General features: G+C 35.1%; 1 protein-coding gene across 1 annotated transcript in view; it reads right to left on the bottom strand.

The window, feature by feature from the left end:
• FMN2 (formin 2) overlaps positions 1 to 24,150 on the bottom strand; it is a 178,589-nt gene that overhangs the window by 129,736 nt on the left and 24,703 nt on the right. Inside the window, 1 exon segment of the mRNA XM_027657210.1 lies at positions 11,398 to 11,564. Within this exon segment, the coding sequence (XP_027513011.1) occupies positions 11,398 to 11,564 (167 nt within the window).

Here is a 24,150-nt window from a genome sequence, read left to right as displayed (position 1 = left end):
AAATAAATGGATAAAAAGCTTAATAAAAAATAAGGTCAGGTTCTTTAACTAGCCCTAAACATTATGTTTCTTGAAAAGCCTGTTCTTTCCGTTAGAATGCTACTGCATCTGAACATGCAAAAAGGTTTGATTAATGCAGTCCTTTGAGTAACTTAGTTCCTTCCCTTTGTGTAATTCCGCTTTTTAGAGGATATGTACTTCTGAGTTTCTGCTCAATTTCCAGTACTGTTTGAGTAAAAAGGTGAGGGAGAGTCATACCTGTACATACTGTGTAAAGATAAAGAAAAGGTGATGGATTTTGCTATTTGTCATGTTTCTGCACCATTTAAATCTCTAAAACACATAGGAAAATAAGATCCAAAAAGGTCATTGAGGCAAACCAGTACAAATTTTTTCTTGCCCACTCTACTACCTTGCACAGTCGAGGGAACACAGGAGAGAACATACTCCACAGAGCATTAACTGGTTAAGCACAGTTGACTTTCAGTAGGATTACGGGGCAATAAAACAAAAGACAACAGACTGTAGATAATACTGACACAGCATGAATGATGAAGACAAACAGTTAAACTGTTCTTGGACATGATATTTCAACATGCCAGTTCTTCAAAGATATAATACAATCATTTAATAACAGAATTTTGAAGTACAATTAGTCTACAGGAATTGAGATGTATTAAAAAAATAGCTCTGAATTATTGTACAGATGGGATACATTATGACGGTAATAAAATATGAAGTACCTATGCTCTTGTTGATATAATTTACAGCATATAACATATGAGCAGTTATAAATTAAGACATCACACAACTCCATAACTGACTCTCAACCCAGCATGGGAGCTTTGTTTGTGAATATAAAAAACAGTATTTGTGTGTATTGCATTTGGGGGGGGCTTTTTTCATTCACTATTCAGCACAGAGAAAGACAATGGAATGAACTCATTATGTAATAGAAATTTAGACTTCCAAAAATGCCTTGGAGGCACTTGCAATACAATGAAAATGTATCAACTTTCAACATTTAAACAAGGCGTTTACCAGCAACTACTTTCAGATTACTTTCAAGGTTATAAACATAATTTAAAATATGAAAAACTGCATGACAGAAAGGCATTCTGAAGCTCTGGACTTGAAGCTGATAGTCCATAATTTACACTTTAAAATGGAGAAGATTAACCCTGTCTCTGCTTTCATGCCCTTCAAAAGAGACGAATCATCTCGATGTACTAATTTCTATCTAGTGAAGCTACAGTCCAAAATCTAATACTTTGTCTTTGGTTCCTTGTCAGTTAATATACTAACCCATCCCTTTTTCCTTTTCCAAATCTGATAATGCCATAAATGCCATTATCATATTATTAGAACAGTTAGAAGAAAGGTATATACAGCCAATTCTATGATGTTAAAGTACTATTCAAGCAAAAGAAACAAAATAATCCAAATTAAAAGTCTAGATTTGTTTTTAACATTAATAATTGTAGCACAATTATCCATGATCCTAGATTTCCACATTCAACTTTTTCTCCTTTAATCTTATAATTTCAGAGGGAATTTTTGGTAATTATCATTGTACATACAGTCAGTGAATATGCTTACCGTAATCAGACTTTGAATACATCTGGGATTTCCATTTCATCTTGCTCAGACTCCACTATTTAGTTTTTAAAGCATCTCTTTTGAGGGAAAAATTACATATGTATCCTTGTAATGAATGATCCCAGTCTGACTTATTCAGACTCACTTCTGGGCAGACATTGAAAGCTTAAAGCTGTCTGAGTCTGGTGCACTAAACATGATGTCAAGAAGAGTTTTTGTTTCCACACATCCTTACACAGCACTTTCCAATGGTTCTTAAAAGTGCAGAGCATCTGCACAGGGGCAAGGCAAACTGCCTGCAGGATCTGACAGTACCTGATCAATATCCATTTTACCATTTATAGATCTAGCATTTAGAATCACAGAGAGTCAGGTCTGTAGTTTAACTCACTCTCTTCCCAGACAGCTTTAAGTATGCACAAAGAATGGCTTTTTGTAACAACTTTTTGTTCTCTGGTACCACAGTGTTGCACTTCAAGTACATAACAGATTAAATATTAAATATGTTCCTTCACTGCTTGAGCTGAGGATATGTTTTCCAGCTAGTCTTTAAAAATGGAAACTAGTGCTGTAAGCTACTCAAAGAAAAGGCCTCTAGCAAAGGACACACAGAAAGATCCTGGTGAACCCAGAACTAAGGCCATGATCTAGACCTACAGCAAACATCAAAAGTCACTCTGGTGGGCCCGGAGCTTTCAGAAAAGGGGTCACACATTTTTCACACAGAGATGAGATTTGTCCCCTGGGCCACAGACTGAATTACAGATTACTATATCCCTCACTGTTGGAATATAATATGCAACCTTGAATGTATGCTTCATTGTTCCTGGAGATATACAGGTAATACAACCTTCTGCTCAATGTCTCTTCAGTTTTTAATCAGCTGTTTATATGCTTTCAGTTCAAAAAACAAAGCCATTGTGAGAAATGCTTAAAAAAAAGTACAAGAGATGGAGTTGCAATAGCAATACACACATTTGTCCAAAATGGCTGCAAAAGCATTAATTAGCAATGCAAGAATCAAGGGGGAGAAAAATCTGACCAGAAGTATTTTGACAATACTTGTCAACAAGGAAAAAAACCAAAAACAAAAACGCAGGCAGAAAAGGTAAGGCAGTACAGAAGCACTCTGCTATCAGGAGTAACCTCTGCTCTTCAGGTCAGCACAGCAGTAGACAGGGAAAATACATTAGCAGTACCTCTAAACTTTTTAAAATGAAAGTGCATTGTTACTAACTTGCCTGATGGCTCCTGTATCAAGCATTGATGTAATTGGGTTCTATCTTGTAAGAAATTTATTTTCAAATAGTAAACTTGAAAAACTTTTCACTAGAACCCCAAACAATCAAAGTTATCCTGAAAAGGGGAGGACAGAAGTGTCAGCATGTTTGCAGACAGGTATAAATGGGCCAGGATTAAACACAGAGTGGGAGTTACAAGAAGGTTCCTACTCATCAAATCAGTCTGGATTACATTCTTTCAATAGGAGGAAGTGGAGGAGTGGGTAGAGGAATTACCCTGCCTTTAAAATGGAACTCCATAAACTCATAGCAGAATTACATTTTATCGTCCTTGGGATAAGAAGAGATCGGACTCCCTGTCTCAGAGGAGTTTTCCAACCTAAGAGTTCCAGAGAGCTTGTACTGCATTTGTACATAATTGCTTGTCATTTAGTCTGCTTCAAGTGCATGGAAAGAATTTTTTTTTTTCCCATTTGGGAAGTTTAAACATTCTAGTATACTAAGTATACAGTCTCTAAACTGAAAGAAAGCCAATTGCATGTTCTGTACTGCATACAAATAGTTAATTGAAGAAGTAAGGTTTTAGTTTGAGAAACTAGAGCCAGACTACCTCAAAATGCTCTGCTTAGCAGGAGATTGGTTTATTTTAAGCAGCTTTTAAAATAAAGAAATCAATACTATCAAGAATGGGGAAAGTGGTTCACTTATTGAGGAGAGGTTCGGTAACAAAGCTCTGTCTTGCCACTGACAGAACCAGAGCAGTGATTAAACATGGCTCTCAACCTGTACTACCTTTGGCTGTATTAGTGAGCACAGATGCCTTTCAAGGTTGAAAAACAGCAAGTCCTTCATAATACTTTAATGTATAGCTGAAGTAGCACTTTATCCTCATGAACTAAATTTGATGCATAAGCATTTTATTTAAGTAGGTTTTCTTCTTGTCAGAGAACCAATTTGCCCCAACAATTAATTTAAAAACACTGTCTCAAAAATCATGAAACATTTATTTCCCATGAAATGACTTTAACTTCCTCAACAAAAAAGAAAAAATTTGTTTGATCCCATTAGACTTTGCTCAGGATTCAACACCATATCCCAGTAATATGAGAGGCAAAAAGAGCCAATAGCCCTGCAGTTAGGGCTCTCATGGGGAAAGAAATCTGGAAACTAAATTTCAGATTCCCACATCTATACTCACTCTGTTCCAGACTTATTGTTTAGGTCTTTTTATTCACCAATGACTTCTGCATTAAATATAGCTGAATAGATTGAACTGATGAGCATACAACAAACTTTTCTCGGAAGGGGGATCAGTAGCTAGCTTTTTACAAAATAGAAGAATATCAAGATCTAGCCACATCCAGCTTGAACTCCCACTTGCAAGGCCACATCCCAAGACCACTACATTATTAGCTGTTACTTGGATGACCTGACGGTTCATCCTTTCTCATTAACCCTCCAAAAAATGTAAGTCAAGACAAGAAGTTTCTCCATCAGGAGTTGTTTTCACTCACATTGACACAGTTCCACAATAAACTTGGATTCCGACAAATTTGAATTGCCCAAATAAAACTTAGAAAATTCCTTTCACTTCTATTCAATTTGACAATGTGATTATTACTACTATAAAAACTTTCTCTTGGAAAGAGGCACGCAATATACACAAACTCAACTCCCTCTGTATTCTCAATTCCAAGCTAGAAAATAGACATTGTTTTATGACTGAAATTCTTAAGAAAGTGAACTAATGTACAGACAGCCATAAAATATAAAGATCTCTAGAGATAACAGGTTGACCACCTTCACCTCATGCACAATGATTCTCAAAATTTCAAACAAATCGTGTAAACTTAACATACAGTATATGCCTCTTGCAGCAGCTCTTCAGAATAACAAGTAGGTAAGCAATATTCTCTGCAAAAGACCTAGCAACATCCTACATATAAACTGTCTCAGTTGAAAGTGTATCCAACAGCATCACTACAAGTAAGCAGATAGAAGAAAGAAAAAGAAAAAAAAGAGGAGTAGAAGACTGCAAGGCCTGAGCTAACAGCTATAAAATAAATAGGCAATTAAAATTAAAAAAAATAAAAAGGAAAAAGAAAAGGAAGGTAGAAAACAGCATAAAATCAATATTTCAGCAAGTGATCAACCAATTGTTTCCATTTTACTAAATTCAGAAATATTCAGAATTGCTCGGCACAAAAGAAAAGGTGTCACAAAGTGTGATCGGGCAATGGAAGAGGAGACATGGGGGCTTTGATTTAGCCAAAATGAACTGCCATGGTATGTTACATTACAAACAAAGATTAAAACAGAAGATTAACAATCCGTTTTCTCTGTTCTAGTCCACAATTTTCACTTGTTAACTTTTAAAGTCTTATTCGCTATTGATCTCCAATATACTGCTTTGACAAATTTCATAAAATGGGACTACTTTCAGTCTTACACATTTTATTCCCAAGCATTGAAAGTATGCTTAAAGAAATGCAGCATTGGAGAAATGCTGCACTGTTGCAAGCTCTGTGTTGCAGTTTGGAATTGAAGTTCTCCTAGTTGATATCAGTTCTTGGGAAAGTTCTTTTGATACTGATCATTGTTATTTTGGTTTTCTGACTTATGAGAAAGGAGTCTATTTGCAGTCTGCTTATCTTCTAATTTTCAGACTGGCATAAACAGTACAAATAAGCTAAAATTAAGTACTGTCTTGGTGCCACTAATTTCTCTTCCTTCTGACCTGTGAAGTCCCACCATCTGCTACTACTCAACAGAAAGAAAGCAGTGTCTTTGTTTCCTTAAAAAGCATTTGCATCACCACAGGTGGCCACGAGATAATAGGAAAACATTCATTTTTATAGCATTTCCCATTCATGCTGTCTGTCTCTCTGCTTCCTTGGGGAAGCATTATTTCAGAAACAGAGGACAGCCTAGTCAGGCATCTCAACTACAAATCTCAGAAGGGGAAGTACCTATCCCAAACTGCCAAACATGACTATGTATAAAATCACATCATAACACAGTAAAGAAAGATGCCATCCAGAAGATGTCCATTTAGGTCTTTCATCATAGAATATGCTGAAATAATTGATAAATTGAGAAGGAATTAACAGCCGTACTCAACACAGTAAAAAAGCACTGTAAAAAAGATGTAGAGAGCTAGCCCAGCTAAAATGAAACCTAAGACAAAGAAAGATGAACATTTAGTGTGCATTTCAAATACATATGGAAGAAGATATTGCTGGATAATATCACTTGAAAAAAAAGGTAGTTATTGGATCTTTCAGAGTGCAATAGAGATGAAGTTCCTCAAACAAGGAGTACAGTATGGATACAAAAGTGCGATCAGTTTTCCTCTCAAAAGCACTTATAAAATGATAGTAGAAAGTCCCTATCACAAAATAATGTAAGTTTTCACTGAGAATTTAAGTATTTAAAACCTAATGCTCACAAACAACACACAAAGTTACTGGGAAAGCTTGTCAGAAAAAGAGGAGAAATTTGTTATGAAAGAAAAAAAACCCTGCCCATAACTTAAGACTGTACAGCGTGACCTGGAAAATCTGAAACGAGAAGTCATACTTGGGGGCTGCACAACCACAATGTATAGTAATTGCAGCTACTGGATAAAATGCAAACACCAAGTACTGCCAATATTTCTTAATAATGCAGAGATTCTAAATAAAGTTGCCTTGCATTGATAGGAAAATTCCAGCTTCTTTCATTGCTGTGTGAACACTTTAAATTCTAATGCAAATGCTTGTCTCTGAAGATAGCTATCTTACATCTTCTGTGATACATTATTAACAGAGGAGCTAAGCAGGAGATAAGATTTTACTTGTGAAAAACTGTTATCCTTCAACAGGTGTCTGCAAAAACTTATCTGTGGTTACATTCTTGCCAAAGATGCCCCATTTAACAATCTCATGCTTATTTTACCCTAATAGGATCGTATAATCTGGTAAAATGCTAAAAAGCTCAAGATTGCAGCTGCACTATATATAGCAAGGAAAGTAGTTCTCACAGCTAAAAAGTAACAGGACAAGAGTAAATGGCCTCAAGTTGAGCCAGGGGAGGCACAGGTTGGATTTTAGGGAAAATTTCTTCACTGAAAGGATGGTCGAACATTGGAACGGGCTGCCCAGGGAAGTGGAATCACCATCTCTGGAAGCATTCAAAAAGACTGTGACTGTGGTACGTAGGGATATGATTTAGTGGTTAACACAGTGGTGTTGGGTTAATGGTTGGACTTGATGATCTTAGAGGTCTTCACCAACCTTAACAATTCCATGATTCTATGATTTGGGACTGAAAGAGTTTTTCACAAAGCATTAATTTCTTACATATCATTCAGTCAAAGGATTTTTTTTTTTTTAATTTGAATCTTAAAAACCCTGTTGAACAACTCCCAACTGTTAAAAGGGGAAAAAGATAAAAGGCAAGCAGGCAACAGCTATTTAAAAGGCAAGAAATTTTTTCACAGAACATGCTTTTGCTGTGTAGGCTTTTGCTAATCTATCTTTCTATAAGTTGCCCATTTAATTGCTTGACCTTTTTTTTTTTTTTATTTAAAACCTCCGTTTTTCTTTTATAAAATACAAGCAGAAGAATGAAAGACTAAAGATAGTCTTATGAGTAAGAATTCATGACACACATGAGGCAATAATTAGCAACCTCTCCATGAAACAGGAAACTAGCAATCAGGGAAATGTATTTCTAGACAGGGAACCTGCTGCTGAACACTTACTTACTTTTTAAGATACTCTTTACATTTTAAAAGTAGGTAGGAAAGGCTATAGCAAAAGCTTTCACTGCTTCTCAACAGTAAACATCTTAAAAACCCCAATCCTGTCTTATTTCCGTTACTTTTAAAGCTTTGTTCAACTTTTATTTTTCAGACTAATCTTTTACTTTGAGCATCTGCCACCATCTGTTCAAAAGAAATAATTGATAAAATGGGCCAAGATTGAACATGCAAGTTTTCTCGTAAGTTCTTAAAACAGTTCTAAAGTTTCTGTCCTTTGGACTATAACCTGAAATCTGACAAAAAGGCCATAGATACTTCATGAACATGCCATCTCCAATCATCATTAAAATCTGTTCAAAAACCTGAATAATTTATAAGCCTGTGGAATCTGGTCACTATCCTTGGCATAAATTTGAAGACAGCTGATAGTTTTCTGAAGATTTGTGCCTTCATTTGGCATTTGTTGATCATTCGTGTTTGGCATATACTAAAAAAGTAGTAAGCATCATACCCACAAAGCACAGATACACCAGAAAAACAAGTGCTAAGAATTTAATTTAAACTGGCTTCCAGGAGCCATTGTAATATTACCCTGAGATACTAAGAGCTGTAAAAGTTGTCTTTACTTTTAATACACTTCATTTGAGTCAGACAGTGGGGATCCTAAAAGAAATTTAAAAGACACCATGTACCATTATTAATGCCCCACACTGAAGTCTAGAATATCTTGGGAGAAATAAAAAAAATCAAACAGATCTCTTGTACATTGCTGAGAAAAGAGACACAAGATTTGGGTACACATTTCTAAGACATGGAGAAGTAGAGGTGACCACCAGACGTGAGTAATAAAGAAGATGAGAATATAATCAGAATGTGCAATTACAAACATTTCAAGACAGCAGAGAGTTCAGCATTAGCCATGTTAAATTAAATTCACTGGAGGACATCCAGAAAAGAAGATCAAAACAAGAGAATAGGTCTTCTAAATAATCTGTTTATATTCATTTCAAGCCATGACCAATAGATTGTAGAATGAACAAAACTTACTGAATTGTTTTCATAAACTGTAACCTAACCTCTTCAAAAAACAAAGTCTGTGGGACTACACTTATGCAAGAGGGGAATCATGAACTTTATTCAACATAAAAAAAATGATAAGCTAAAGCTCAGAAATGCAGGGGATCAGTCACAAAAGGAGAAAAGAAAGGATTAAAAGAAGGACTTCAGTGGAAAAAAGGTTGGCAATTCTAAAAAAAAATAAAAAAAAAGGAATTACCTAAGAGACTTTACAAGCACCAGATTAAGATGCAAATCAAAACAGCCAAATAAGTAACATTAAGGCACAGGTAAGCACCATACCTGGATGTAGAAGGGAGGAAGGACAACAAGGTGGCAGACAAACCTGTCTGGGACAAGGACAGGGTTACAGGAGCTTGCTGATGGTAGTTTTAGCTGAGTGAAATATCAGCCAAACTGGAGGCAATCCAAGGTTGAACTGGGGGCACATCTGAAGAATTCAGAGATGAAGGAAGAATACAGGACTGGTTGTGCTCCCAATTTAGGAGGAATGTCAAAAAAGATGTATTTCTTAATTCTAGATGGGTGAAATGTAGGTGTTAATTAAGGCTAGTCTGATTCCTCTGTCTTTGAAATAAATGGTTAGATCAACACTAAAATCTTGCTCTAATGAGTATTACGAAAAAAGAAACAAAACTCAAAAACCTAAAAAAGAAAAAAATTCCAACGTACAGACATGGAAAGAGATGCAGAAGGGGACACAACTTACAGATATTACATGTCCTTTTTTAAAGTAATATAAAGCATCACCTTTTTTTTTTTTTTTTCTCCACAGTAATTATTAGTTGTTTCATTTCCTTACATAAAAATTAGCACTTATTTCCTGTAAAATATTTTATTTACTCTAAGAAGCAAAGTCAACTAGAAGAAACATAATTTGGAAGTTCTCAGCCATTACAGTTTATATTGCCAGTTCTAGCCATTTTCATTTAGTAGAACATGTAATGAATAAACGGGTAGGTGCACTGTGGTCACCAAGGCTGAAGCAGAAACATATTCCAAAACTCAATAGCAGCAGCACTCACCTTCCCACCATGTGGAATTCAGTTACTGAGGTAGTAGTATTCAAGACAGATGTATGCTCCTTTGAAGTAGGATGCATTACTTAGTTACATACACAGCGCTTTACACCTCTTCTGACACTGTGTTACAGGAGTGTGATCTATTTAGGGGATTTATGCCAAAATGCAGTCGCAGAGGATGTGACGTGGCTTAATGATAGACCAAGTCAAATTAAGATCACTGCTAGGCCAGCAACATCTTAAATTGCTGATTTTGATACATGGTTCACATGGCACTAGGCTACTACTATGTCCATCCTGCTGGATATATTAAATGAAAGATAACTAAAATAATTGTTGCTCAGACAAAGCACAGTATACCAGTTAACAAAAGAGTCTTTTCTGCTCCTTCACAAACTTTGAATTTGATAAAAAATCTGTTTATTAGTGAGGAGAATTTTTTTTAAGAATACTGTATTCAATACTCTAAAGTTGATTAGTTGAATATATGTAAAAGCAGAAGAACTGAAAATATTAGCAAACTCTTTTAAAAAACCTGAAAAATAAGAAAATTGTCTTTTTCAGTAACTTTCTTGAGTATATTTAACCACAAGCATTTTCAAATGCTCTGTGATTTTAAGTTGCCTGAGTAACCACAGTTTTATAGTTACACTGCATTTTTCAATTAGTTTCAAAACCCAGTTAAAAATGTTTTAAATGTTGTTTCCTAAAAAAACACCAAAAAACATAAACATATAACATAATATTTTTAGATGGACCATGAAATGACTCTGTAGATAGGCTAGGCTGTCTAGGAAAACTTGTATAAGAATTCATTAGAAAAAAATATTCTACCTCTTTTCCCAGATTTAAGGAGACTCATGTTCTCTCATATCTATGCCAATCATTTTTTGAGTATTCCTAACCAAGCTTCAGCTTAATGAGTAGAATAGGGATGATCTTAACTATACCAGTAGCTTATTAACTTATAAGTTAATATTTGTACTCTATTTTGAAACTAATTACTGAAGAGAATATCCCTGATTATCTTCAGTCACATAAACCCGTACAAAATGTCATGGGTTGTAAAGTATCAAGAAACAGAAAGACATCCCTTTGTTGAATTAATTATCCAAGAGGAAAGGAAAGCATGTTAGGTTATGTCTACATCACAAGTTTGTAATAGTATGCAAACACCACCAGTAACAGCGCCCTGGTCAGATAGCCCAAAGGCATAGATAAAACTGTAGCTGGAATTCCAGCAAATTTCCACTGATCTCTGCACTATTTTGTATCAAAAGTATCTCTGGGGGGAGAGGAGGGAATTATCTCTCATAGACATCCTCTTTGGGTTCTGTAAAATTTTGTAAAATGCTATGTTCTGTTCTTCCTTTAATTTAGATTTTTGGTGAAGCAGCTATTGGATTGAAATCTTGGTAATCCTATAGAGTGCTTTGATTCAAAGAAGACAACTTAATGAAAAAAAGCAGATAAAGAACATTATAGCAGAATAAGATATGAGTTAAAAAGTTAAGAAATCAAGTTGTGGGAGAACCTTCTTATGCTTACTTGTATACAAAAATGCACATACCTGAGCTCAGAAAAATAGCTGGTCACTCTCCTAAGGGTAATTTTCATTAAAAGGACTTACAGAATTCTCTCAAGTGGGATAAACCGTTAGTAAATCATGTCTTGCTTGGCAAAACAGACAAAAGATAACTTTTTCAGTACTTACATCAAATGTGGGTGTGCTTTGCTGGGCGCTCTGATTACATGGCTCTCTGAAGCAGTCAGTGAATGGAAGCAAAAGACCCAGTGCAATAATGCGAGAGCATAGTTTTTCTGCTTCTTCTTGTGGTGCATTTTCTTGCTGGCTGAAGAGCTTTTCCAGCAGAGTTCGTCCTGTCAAGGTGATGACACAGATCAGTAAGAATTTGCAGCTATCTACAGGACACAAATATTTAGGCATTGCAATGTATACTGAAAAATCTCAACTATTATAAGTAAAAATATTAAATTAAAAAAAAGAATTCTTGAGAAAAGTCTCTGATAGTAAGTCTTTAATATAAAAAATTTCTACATAGTAACTGTAGCTGATTTGGAACCTGATTAATTAGGATATTCAAGAAAATATATATTGTGTTGGCTGCACTGTGGAGTAGGAAAAAAAAATACGAGATGTTATTGTAGCATCAAATTCCTATTTATTTATATTATACAATTGTCCTGAAGGGAAAACTGAGATATTACCAAGAAATGAAGCAATTCTTCTGAGGACATCAACAAAGTTATTATAGAATTAAGTCTCCCAATTCCTGGAACGAGCCTTTTCTTTTGTGAGTCATAAAATTATCAGTCTTATCAGTCTTTGAGAAATTGCACTCTGTTTCTTTGGAGAATCTCTTAATAAAATAATAACAACAAAAAAACCCTGATAACTATTCTACACAAAACTGTATTTAATACAGTTTTAGAGGAGCAGATTGCTCCAAAATAAAATGCAGTGTCACAAGCAGCAATTCAGAGAAGTAAAACTTTTAAAGAGTAAGATACTTATTCCTCTTATAGGGCCATATTTCATGATCAAAGTGTTTTCTTTGTCATTTAACCAGAACATGAAAGGAGAACGTATGTTATAAAGAATATTACTGGAGAAAATGTTAGTGGTTTGAAAGATCATTATGTTTCATGCAGTTAGCCAGAAACAGACTACAAAAATTAGTTACATACACAGCTTTCAGTAAAATCTACATTGTAAGAATATTAAATTGCTTGATTAAGGTCTAAAATATCAAAAGATAGCAAAGTAGATTCACAGGATATTGATAGATTACATAGATCTAGTAGAAGAGAAAAAAGAGATGCAGTAATAAAGTTAATTTTATGTCTGAGTGTGTGAATACAAATTGTACCTCAATAAGTTTCTATGATCTGTTTTTTCCACCCATCCATTCAAAGCCAAAGGTATTTTCCAGGAAAAATATACTAAAACACTTTCTTAATGCAATATACTAATGATAATTCTACTGGTTTTTACACAGAAATACAAGATTTCTGATTGAATATTGATTTTATTCAAAATGTAAAATTTCCCAGGCTTTCTGAACATACTAAAAAGATTTTTTCTTTTAAACATCTGGATGCAATTTTAAAAGGATATTGTAAGTGACATTTAGCCCAAAGTTTCTGTATTATTTTAACTTCATGTGGCAATACAGCCTAAAATAAACAATACATTGAAATGTTGGAAGTTTTTTCTAAGGTTTTGCTCTCCACATCTAAAGATCTGATAACTATCTGATTATTAATCCAAGTTTCCTGGCCCTTTATTAGACATAATACAGTACATTCAAGGGCATAAGATAGGAGATAATAAATTTTGTTACATTTGTCAATTAGTTTGTTCCTGTTCCATGGTTACACCACCTAAAAGGTGATGCTAACAAGTCTGCTTATTCAACATATTCCTCTAGTAGAGTTCAGTTATTAAATCTTCAAAGTAATTTATTAATTGAAGATGGTCTTTCTTACTGAGTGATATGCACTGTAATTTTTAACAATTTACCCACAGTTGTAACGTACAGAAAGGTAATGGTATGAAACCATGGAAGCAAAGAACAAATAGGGAGTTATCTTCCAACAGATGTTTTAGTGATTTTAGTCATTTTTTGTTTGGGGTTGCAGTTGCCAAAGCTTAGTGGTGCTGTAAAAGATGAATAAAAAACCCTAGCTACTGCCTCTCTTACTGCAATAAATGTATTCTCCTAGCTGTAACTGCTGAGGTTAGGCTATATAAGTAATTTTAGAAAAAAATAAGAGTATAAGACTGGCATCACACTAGCACTAGGGGACCAATAGTAGCACTTCTGCTAGCATTTCTGGAGCAAGGGATATCATATTATCACCTTCAATCTCTGAATAAAGTTCAGTGACATGGAAAACGGTCTAGATGAAAGAGAGGGCACAAGTAAAGATGAATGGAGAAATCAATGCTTTACACTTATCTAAAATGCACAGAAGAAAAAATAATAATAAAAAAGTACACCAAATGAAGATCACTTTGCACACACATAAAATAGGATTATGCAAGAAAACTACACATTTCTTCATGCTATATTAAATATTCAAATGTTATCCATGACTTCTGAATGTCAGACTTGTTAGATTTCTTTTTTTAAAGTTTTTTTTTTGGTCTGGATGTTTCAATGTTTAAATAATCTTGCCATATTTAGAGTCTTCTGCACATTCAGAACCAGAATAGCCTCTCCCTTTTGCTTTAACCTATTTAGTACGAACAATATCCGTAAATTACAAAACAGGAAATGAAGTTCTTTTTTTCCTTAATCCTTCCATTCATTCACTATTTTTTATAGCACTTAACAGTCTTGCTCAAGTTCAAATACCTTGTTCAGAATCCTAGTTGCTACTTGGTTGTGGTTTAATTTGTATAGCAGTTATTAACTATTGTCTAAAAATACTTTAGCATTCCAGCAATATAAAATAAGTATATATGTAAAAAATGTCATCAGTGTACTTAAGTAATACAGAGTACAGTAAGGTAAATTATGTCATTTTGTCCATCTGAACCTGAAGTAGTCTCGAAATAAATAGGATAGCAAAAATTACTTAATTATGTTAGCTGGTATTTTTTAACCTAAAAGAATTGATCATTTGATTGAAACTGACTTTAGTACTGTTAAGCTGTTCTTTGCATCAACTATTTGTTGAGTCAAAAAAATAAAGGTTCTCAACACAAAGGTAGTAATGTTCATATAAAGCTGTGCTCTAATGAAGCTTGTGTGTTCCTTGTAATTGCTATGGAGATCTGAGGACAGACACAGAAATTTAAATTACGGAAATACATTCTGTCCGTTTAGTTAAGATCTTTTACTAAATGCAAGATGAAAAAAGTTCAATTTTAGAAGCACAGAGAAATAGTTTTGCTGCGAGAAGTTGTGAAAAAAATAAATCTCTGTATCAACAATAAATGTTCAAAGTATTTAGTGGGCAATATATACAGAACATACTGTTAAGCCGCTGAAGTTTTGTACATAACTAGCTAGGGCTTATAATCAAATTGAATGGTCAGTTCAAGTGTAAGAACCACCCATCCTCCATCAAAGATAAAGAACAGCCAAAGTTATAAAAAGCACAGTATGCGTTTTTCTTAAACAGGAATGAGGAGGTAAATCCTATCAAAAGAAAATGTGTTGATACTTGAGAATGTCACTCATTTCCTCAAGCAAACACCATGCTGTGCTGCAGTGCCCGGCGATGGAGTTGCTGTGCCACTGTAGTTCCAGTGAACAACATTTGAAAGCCCCCACTTACCAAGAATTAGTTCCTCCCTTGTTAAGGGCATCTGATATTTCTCTTTCGCCTAATTTCAGGTGAAAAGAGAGCAATCATTAAAACAGAAGTATTTCAGTTCCAAAGTCCTCTGTGGTCCAGGAAAGTGGGTGCTGAATCTGCCCCAGCCTCACTGCCCTCTGACCCCACCTATGCCTGCATTGACATTAAAGTAAGAGACACTGGAGAAGTAGCAGGAATCACATTTATGATTTGATTCAGGGTATGATGAAGGTTATATTTTTTGTTTAGGTTTAGCAAAATATCTCTTTACCACCTCCACAGGCCTTTAACGACTTCTGTTTTGAACCAGAAATGGTTTGCCAGTACCCTATCTATTTGCACTACAAGTGGTTGAAATTAACTCAAACTAAAATTACTTGGTGTCTATATGCGTGAAATTGACTGTAAAATGTTAATCTCTGCATCTATATGCTAAACAGCAAAACCAAAATCATAGCCATATTTAATGGATTAGCTAGAGTCCAGTCAACTAGAATATTATAAATAAATAAATGCATCAGCAACAGCATTTGGCCTCAGAAACCACTAGCCACCTCATATTCATAACTTAAAGGAGAAAATTCCTTCAATAGGTGAAGATGTTTGCAAATAACCTGGAATAATTAAATGATTAATAATTTCATAATTATTAAATGATCACTGATTTCTGCTATAAGGTTAAATGGAGTGATTAGGAATTTCTCTTGGTGCCTTACTTGCCATGAAAACAGTAAAGACTAAAATCTTATATCTCTCAATCTCTTTTTTTCCTAGAAAGCTAAATTCCTATTTTTTATGTTTTAAACAACCTTTCTTCCCAGAAATCCCAGATCATGAAGTTCCTGAACCCTATTCTTACCTTTCCCCTAACTAGTTTGGTAAGGGAAGGGAGGCATATTAAGTTTTGAATTAGACAAGAACTGCAGCTAGGTTTTTCTGATAGAATTATAGAATGTTGAAAGCATGTCCAGTACTGTCTACAGAGAAATGCAAGTAAATCCTAAATCAATGAATTCACCTTATAGCTCTTTTCCTCTGTGATTTGCATACAAGACAAACCTTTCAAAGAGCTACAAGGTGAGCAAGAAAATCCTTAAGAAGTAGCAATATCATGAAAATGTTGTTAGCTTTGAATTTGCTTAATTATTGAGGGGAGGGAGAGGCATGAATGGAAGCGAGAATCAGAAGAAAACTACAGTAGTCACAGTCATACAAAACCCCCACACACATGCACTGAGGCACTGCACTACAGCAGAGCTTGGAATAATGTTTCTCTGAGGATCTTGCTGTTATAATCTCACATTTATCTTTAAAGATGTGCTTTCTATCCTCCTTATGCTGGATTCATAAAAGCTTGGGAGCACAGTTGTCAGTGAGCACCAGCTGAGACTAATGATCAAAATGAGCTATACTCCAAAAGCTCCCCCTTCTGCCGGTCTTGGTGATTCTCTCTCCTATCAACCAGAACACTATACCACACTTTCACCATTAGCACAGCAGCTGCATCAGCACATCTTAACACTGGAGACAGACCTCTCCATTTTAATTCTTCCTAATGCAGAGTGAACAGCTTCACTGGACACCCTATTTATTCACCTCAAGGGTTAATTTGACTTGTGAATGTACTGCTTACATCTTCAAAAGCTTAAATCCGCTTGCTTCTCTTCCTTTTCTCCAGTTCACCCTTTTTTTTTTTTTTTGTCTGTTTTAGTGAGACCAGAAATGCTCACACAGCAAAGGGATTTCATAAGCTTTGAAGGTACCTTAGGCCTTGCTTTATTTTTGGGAGAGAGTATAGAAAGAAAAGGAAAAAGAAGAAGAGATGGAAAAAATGGTGAATTTCCATTTATAATATTATCTATTAATATTACAAAATGTAAAAGGACAATTGCAGTCTTCTTACAGTTTTTCATTTAGAATAGATTCTAATTATGAACATACATTCATAAACAAACAAACAAAAAAGAGAAAATGGGGGGTAAAAAAAGCTGCATTGAAAAGTTTGGAAAAGCTGTACTTCAACCATCTGCTGCCCCATACTAGTCTAAATTATTCCTTCCTTTCAATTTTTGTATGTCTCTTTTTCTACATAAACTGCCAGCAAGGTGGCAGCTAAGTCAGGCCTCAATCATCTGGCAAAGCATCTGAACATAGCAGCACCAAACATCCCCCAGAATGCCAGAAGAGGATGAACACGTCCAGGAAAGAGAAATACTGCAAAGATTTCCATATTTTTATCTGAGATAGTAATTGCAATTAAATGTTATTTCTTAAATACTTTTCAGCACAAATTTTACTCATACATCATATTCGCTCAAACTACACAGGAAAAGCAGCTTAGTGAATAATTTCCTAGGGGCAAATCACATACTGCATTGTCACCTTTTTACTGTCCAGTGTACTTAACCAAGCCTCAAATATGTCAAGCGCACTAATATTTCACATATAAAATTAATACCTCAATGATCAAAACTATTAAATTCTTCAATGTTTTCCTTTCATTTCACAATCCTTTCAAATTTCCAGTTTTTCATCAGCCTAGATATAATGTGCAACACTTGACTGCTGAGAAAGAAGAGGTTTTCAAAGATGCACAGAGAACCTGGGAAATGAAACAGAACTGGAAACTGGTATTCTAGCCATCTCTTCTTCACTTCAAATAACAATCCCAAGTCCTGCACGAATGCATATAAAATATACATTCACAGTAAAAACTAGCAATTTCATTTAGTTTCTTTTTTGCCTGAAGACTGACCTGGAAGATTACGCCCAATTTACCGGGATTAGAAACTTCATTTATTGTTCTTTTTCACTGCAGAGTTTCTAATCCTCTTCTGATTTAGAACAGGAAACTGCTCTAGATCTCTCATCCTCTGAAGTTGTTTTAGCTGCTTTGTTTTGTTGGGTTTTTTTGGGGGGGTTGTTTGGTTTTTAAAGGGAATGAATTTTTATTGACAGATACTTTCCTACAAGCATGTGACAGTTTTCTCACAGCCTGGTTACATAAAACATGGAAAACCCACTAAGCAGCAGGCCTCCGCACACAACATGGTTTCATAACAAAAAGAAAAAAAAATCCCTCCACTTTAAATAAACACATATCTGAAGTCTAATTTCCAGGTAACATAAACCTTAAAAATAAAACTTATTAAGGTCTAGGGTTATGGTACAAATTGCTATAGTAACATCTAACATATTTCCTATTGTTGCTATTATCAGTGTAATAGCAGATCTCTGCCTTCACCGTTTGTATGCAAACATACGTTTCTAAAGGAAAAAAAACCCAGAGGTTATATATTGATTTATTTATATATTTATATTGCATATTATACATAATATAATATATTAATTTATTCTTTTTTCATATTTGTATCTTATATTTTAGTTACTTATGAGGACATTAGTAAAGTTAGGGATGTGTGGAAATGCCCAAGAACATTGTCCTTTCTTCTTTAATTTCCTGGCTCTGTTCGCATAGATGGTATGAACCAAACCCACACATCATTTTAAATTCAGAAGTAAAAGCCAAAAGTCTGTGTAAATAAGAGAATTAAGAAATTGCCTGCTACAGTTTTCTATGCTTGCCTACACGCAGTTCCATTAATTTCAAAGTCAGAAACATCTATTTATTAAATATGAGTGAATAATGTATTGATTGAATACATTCATAGACTCTTCAAACAACTAGAATAAAATACCAATTATTAATTTCACGTCTGTCAGTCCTGTACTTGATTATCACAGTAACCACTATGCTTTAGTTTTGCCAAGCTATCTCGATTTCTTGGCATCTCAATCTCCCTCCTTTCACACTGTCCCATCTCTTGTAGCACCCTTGCTTGGTGTTAAAAATTTTCCATTAAACCCTTCACTAGCTATAAGTTAGAACCACAATTATATTAACCCCTGTGCAACTCAAGAGAGTAATTTTCCCCCTTATTTTAGCCCCACAATTATGACTAATAATTTAAAAAGGTCCTGGATTATGCATGAGAGTTTTAACAAACATATCAGTGAGATTTCAAATCACTCAGCTAAACAAGCAACCCATTATGCAGCTAAAGAAAGAGCATCACATAATGCTAACAGCTTCAAGTGTTTGAGACAGCCAAAAGAGATCCAGGGAACACATGTGCCTGCTCCCTTTCGGAAGCAAGGGCATAAGCTGCCACTGGAAGAGAATTTTGCCATTGCCCCCAGGGCCACCACAGTGCCCGCAGGGCAAAAGTAGCACCTCATACAAATAGCTCTGAAATTCTTCCAGAAATGCCCTGATGGAAAAAGTGGCAGTCTGGCAAAATTTGAAAATCAGATTCTCCAAAAATAAAGATGACAAAGACCATAAATTTCATGAAGTAAAAAGCCACTTCAGAAAGAATGTTACAAACAATTTTCAAAAAAACCCCATCTCATTCTTTATCCATAGTGTTCCTTGATTGAACCAAGCAGGTGTATTTTAAAACAGATTGTTTCACTTGTGCTGGCTGTGAGACATGACACCACCACCAATTTCAGCATATACCCCCATGGTCTGTTACAAGATTACTGAAATATACACTGTATTTGCACAAATCATGCTGGAAAGAGTGGAAGCAGTCAAGTCAAAATCTACTTAATGCAGACATTCACCCTGAAGAATGAAATTCTGATGTCAGCTCAGCTTCTAATTTTGAATTTTTTGTCAGAATACAGAAAGACAAAAGTTTAAAAAAATTTTACTTGGTAATGAAAATGTTGAGTCCTGCAAGTCCTATGGTTGGGACAAAGGTCAGGACCCAGGTCTCCTCTTGTCTTAATTATGTAACAAACTTCAACAGCCTGACCAAGCCCATCTATCGCAACACTAGGTAGAAGCAGGCCAAAATGAAGCTATTCCTCTGGTGGCAGTGAAGTAACACAACAGAGACCCTTATCAAAACCTCCAGAAATTTTTTTCTTTGAGTAAGTGATTTGCAGTGTTACCATTTTGTATGGAAGTGCAGATGAATGCCTTTATACTACTTTTATGTTATCTAGAAAGCAGCTGTACATAGAAAGTTAACAATGTAGTCTTATTGATCTTCGCTAAAGCCATGCTGCATTTTGTTCTATTGTTCTTTACACTTTTGTTATATACCCAATAGTTAATTTTCTCTTATAATTTTCTCCTTCAAAATTTGTTCCAAAACCTTGCTTGCTGCTGCAGTCAAAAGTGTGATGAAAATTGGCTTCATCATTTGTGACAACAATGTTTTACTTTTTCTAAAAAGCAGGTATTATAGTTTTGTCATAATCAGAGCTTCAAAATATATTAAAATACATTTGATGGCCTGCGACAGTGCTTTCAGAATTCTTGCAGATTAGCAAGTCTGTGAAGCAGTCTGTCTCCCTAACTTGAACATAAGCTCCTTGAAATTTTGCTTTCATAGTGACTAAGATTTTACACCTTTCCCCTACACTGAATTTCTGATGTATGGCATATGTATAACAGGATAAGTTGAGACAGAATATTAAACTATTCCTTTATACCTACCTAATTTAGTGACATATACATATATTTGACGTATACACTGAAAGGTAAGAATACATCTTTCAGAAGCTTTCATATATTAGCTTTCAGAAGATGAAGGTTCTAAAATAGATTTTTAAATACCAAACAATTCCTCAACTATGATATAGCAATACAAAATATATTTCTAAAAATATAAACAAGATGTACCCTCCCACAACACTATGACACATCTCCTTTCACCTTGATTTGTCTTCAGGTTCTAATGCAGTGTCATTGTAGATTACAGAGGTAGATTTCTAAAGCTTCCTTTATTATAGCAGTTCATGATGAAAGAAAATCTATATGTGTCTGTCTACTAAATTTTTTAGCCACCATACGCATCTTTGGCAAATTTCATATTGTGTTTTCCAGGTACTTAGGTTCCTCTCAGCAAATATTTAATTCTGCCCATCTTTGCCCTTTTAGTTTCTGTGGTGATTTGTGATGCAAATGCAGCATTCTGTGCCAGGTTGTCACAGACTGCTGGAAAGCCACAATTCTTTCTGTCTAGCTTTTTAAAGTAAAAAGTCCCTCTGATGTCTTTTTGGGCATGTATTACCAACAGCATCTTTTGTCAATCCAAACTGGTACAAAGTTTTTTACAACCCAATTTTGTAAAACTTCAACATTTCATTCCACATTTAATGCAGTCTGACCTATCTGTACCTTAGAAGTAAATCCAAGTATGTGCTCAAGCAGCCACAAGTCACAAGATGCAACTGAACCAGGAAGTCTCTAAAGTGGGGCACAAATAACACATTTCTTTCAACTTACTCATTAGCTCCCAGGCATGCTTTAGCTTTCTTTCTCATCCAGGACCTATGGACCCAAGGCCTGGTAATCTCCTCTAACTTTAATAACTACTGACTTTTTAATATTTTTCGTGATGTTCAAAAGCTTTTCTTTGTATCCATAAGCAAAACCCAGTACAATGAAGGAAGGGGGAAAGCATAAAATTAGAACTACATTCCATTAAAAAGAAGAACAGACACACACTCCTACATAGTTCAGATATGTTCTTTTAGGCTTCATTCTGAATAAAACCTTGCTGTAACTAGACCTTCATTCTTTCACTGATGTACTCGAATATTTCCCTCAACAATTTCTCAGCATTCTTTTTTGTCTTGACTCTTTGCAGGACAAAATAGTGCTTGGATACACACTCTCTTTTGTGAAGACAGTGTTTTGGTTTGGGGTTTTTAAGGTTTTTTTTAATGAAAACCAACTTTTCTTCCATAATTTTTAAGAGATGTTAATGTAGTAAACTATAGCACTTCTGCAGTACAGGCTTCTTTTTACAGTGATTTTTTTCCTTATCAGTGCAAGGAAGCGGAAAATCTTTGGTAAGTACTATCTATTATGCATCAAGGGACATCTGAACCAGATCTTGGCATCAAATAAACTCTAGAATGAAAGGTGTCTCCTGTAATTAGTTTCACAGTAAAGTTACCTGTGGTTTCTCCTGATTCAAATTCACACCAGCTTCAGAGCTCTGGCATTCCTGATAAATTTCATATAGATCTGGAGACCAGAAAATTCATACCTATACTGACAAATAAGAATGTCTCAATAAAACTAATTTATGACTAGGCTTTCCTAGCACTGTTTAGCTGTACATCAACAGCTGTAAACAACTTTTTAGCTGTCAAGACATCAAAAAGATTCAATTCAAGATTTGTGCATTTGTTCTGTATTTATATATTTCCATTTAATTTTATGTCTATTAGGATTTATTTTTACAACTCTGATGTTTACACACACAAGCTCATTATCACTGCTTCTTACTGTTGCAAAACTGTTAATTGACTTACTGGTTCTATAGTCTGTGCATCTACAGGTGAAAGAAGTCATATTCTGTATTTATCTGAGAATAAAGCAAGGGTTTGCATGAGAAAATGTTGCTCACTTCCTGATCAGAAAGCCTAACTATTTCCATCAATGTGAATTCTGGACAGCAGCAATATGGAAATAAAAAGAGGAACAGTCATTTTGTACTCAAGTTAACACAGACCATTTAATTGTCTCTAACTTTCTTTACACAAATTGCAATGAAGGAACACAGGAAGTTGCTGTTACTTAGAGGAAATAATAGTGACACAGCTCCTGAACCCACTTTGCTGCCTTCTCTAAAGCATTTAATGAAATGCAACTGGACTTCTATTATCATATGAAGAGGCAGGAATGAGGTGACACAATGTCCTTACATCCTTCCAGCACCTTCCTTTCACTGCTTCTTACTGCTTCTGCCCTGTTCTCCTTGTATCAACTCACCTCATCCCTCAAAAAGATCAACCCCATGCATAAAAGTAAGCTTCTGGAAACTTGCAATCCACCTAGCTGCTACAGAATGATGTTTTTAAATGTACCTAAAAATAACCAAAGCCGCAGTCACAGAAACACCTACACATACATGGTTCATCACCACTATTCCTTATGTAAGCTCAAATTTTGGCAGGAGTAGTTCAGAAGGAATACCCTTGACTATATCCTGAACTTGATTAAAATACAGAACAAACAAAATATCTTGGGTAATTAGTATTTTTGCATTTTCTATCGCCATGATTCACATTAGAACTTGATCGCTCATATACAGTCAGTCTAAAATATCCTAGAGATGCTTTTAAATTCCAAGTTTGTTTTTCTTTAGACACCACAGCATGGAGGACAAACAGGCCTTGAAAGGAAAAAAACATCCAAGAAATAGATGGGTTTTTTTCTGCAAATAAGAATCCTAAACACAGGGGTTTTATAAAAACATGGACCAAACACACCCCAAGCTATTAGAAAATTTATGCATATTTAAAATAATTATAGAGTACAATTAGATCCAAGAAATATAATCAAACTTAAATTTCACAGAACTATTCCCTCTGGAATAATCCACTTCTCATTTCACAGAAATGAAGTTCACTGAAACACACAATACCCTTTAATGACCAGTTCTAGCCAGATCCCTTGTGTGCAGAATATTATACTGGTGCTGTGTCTCAGATCCAAGTAGAACTGCAGAGACCTCCAGCTATAAATTTTCCCTTTTCCTTTCCCCCTTTGCACCCCAAAAGAAACCAGAAGGTAACCAAGATGACACATTTCTACTCCAGACACAAGTCACACTGCCAGTCAGACCTCAGAATGAGGTTGCTGCTCAGAAACTAGTTGCCCAAGAAATAGAGACACCCAAACCCATGACCAAAAACTGCTAATCCCAATAAAGTTCTAGATAAAGATCAAAGCATTAATCATGCGACCCATCAAAACAAGCCTGTGGCAGCACTGAATTCCAGTGAAATTACTCATGTTGCTCCAAATCCCATGTTGTGGTGTTATGGCAACATTAAAGCAATTTATCAGCACTCAGCAGTCTTTCAATAGCACATTGTAGCCCATTTTCAAACACATTTTACTATTGTTGAAGTGCAGTATTGTAGTCCTTCCCCCAACTCCCAGTTTTGTGTCTACTAGGCAAAAAGAGGAGGATCTTTCCCTTCAGATGCTTACTAGCAACACTAGTGTTTTTGCATACCACATTTATATTAGGAAGAAATTCTATATTAGGAAGAAATTCTTTACAGAGAGGGTAAATTCTTTACAGAGAGGGTAAATTCT

This window comes from Corapipo altera, unplaced genomic scaffold, assembly GCF_003945725.1.
Source record: "Corapipo altera isolate COAL_440 unplaced genomic scaffold, ASM394572v1 2c, whole genome shotgun sequence".
Taxonomy (NCBI): domain Eukaryota; kingdom Metazoa; phylum Chordata; class Aves; order Passeriformes; family Pipridae; genus Corapipo; species Corapipo altera.
This window is presented reverse-complemented; position numbering and strand designations above follow the sequence as displayed.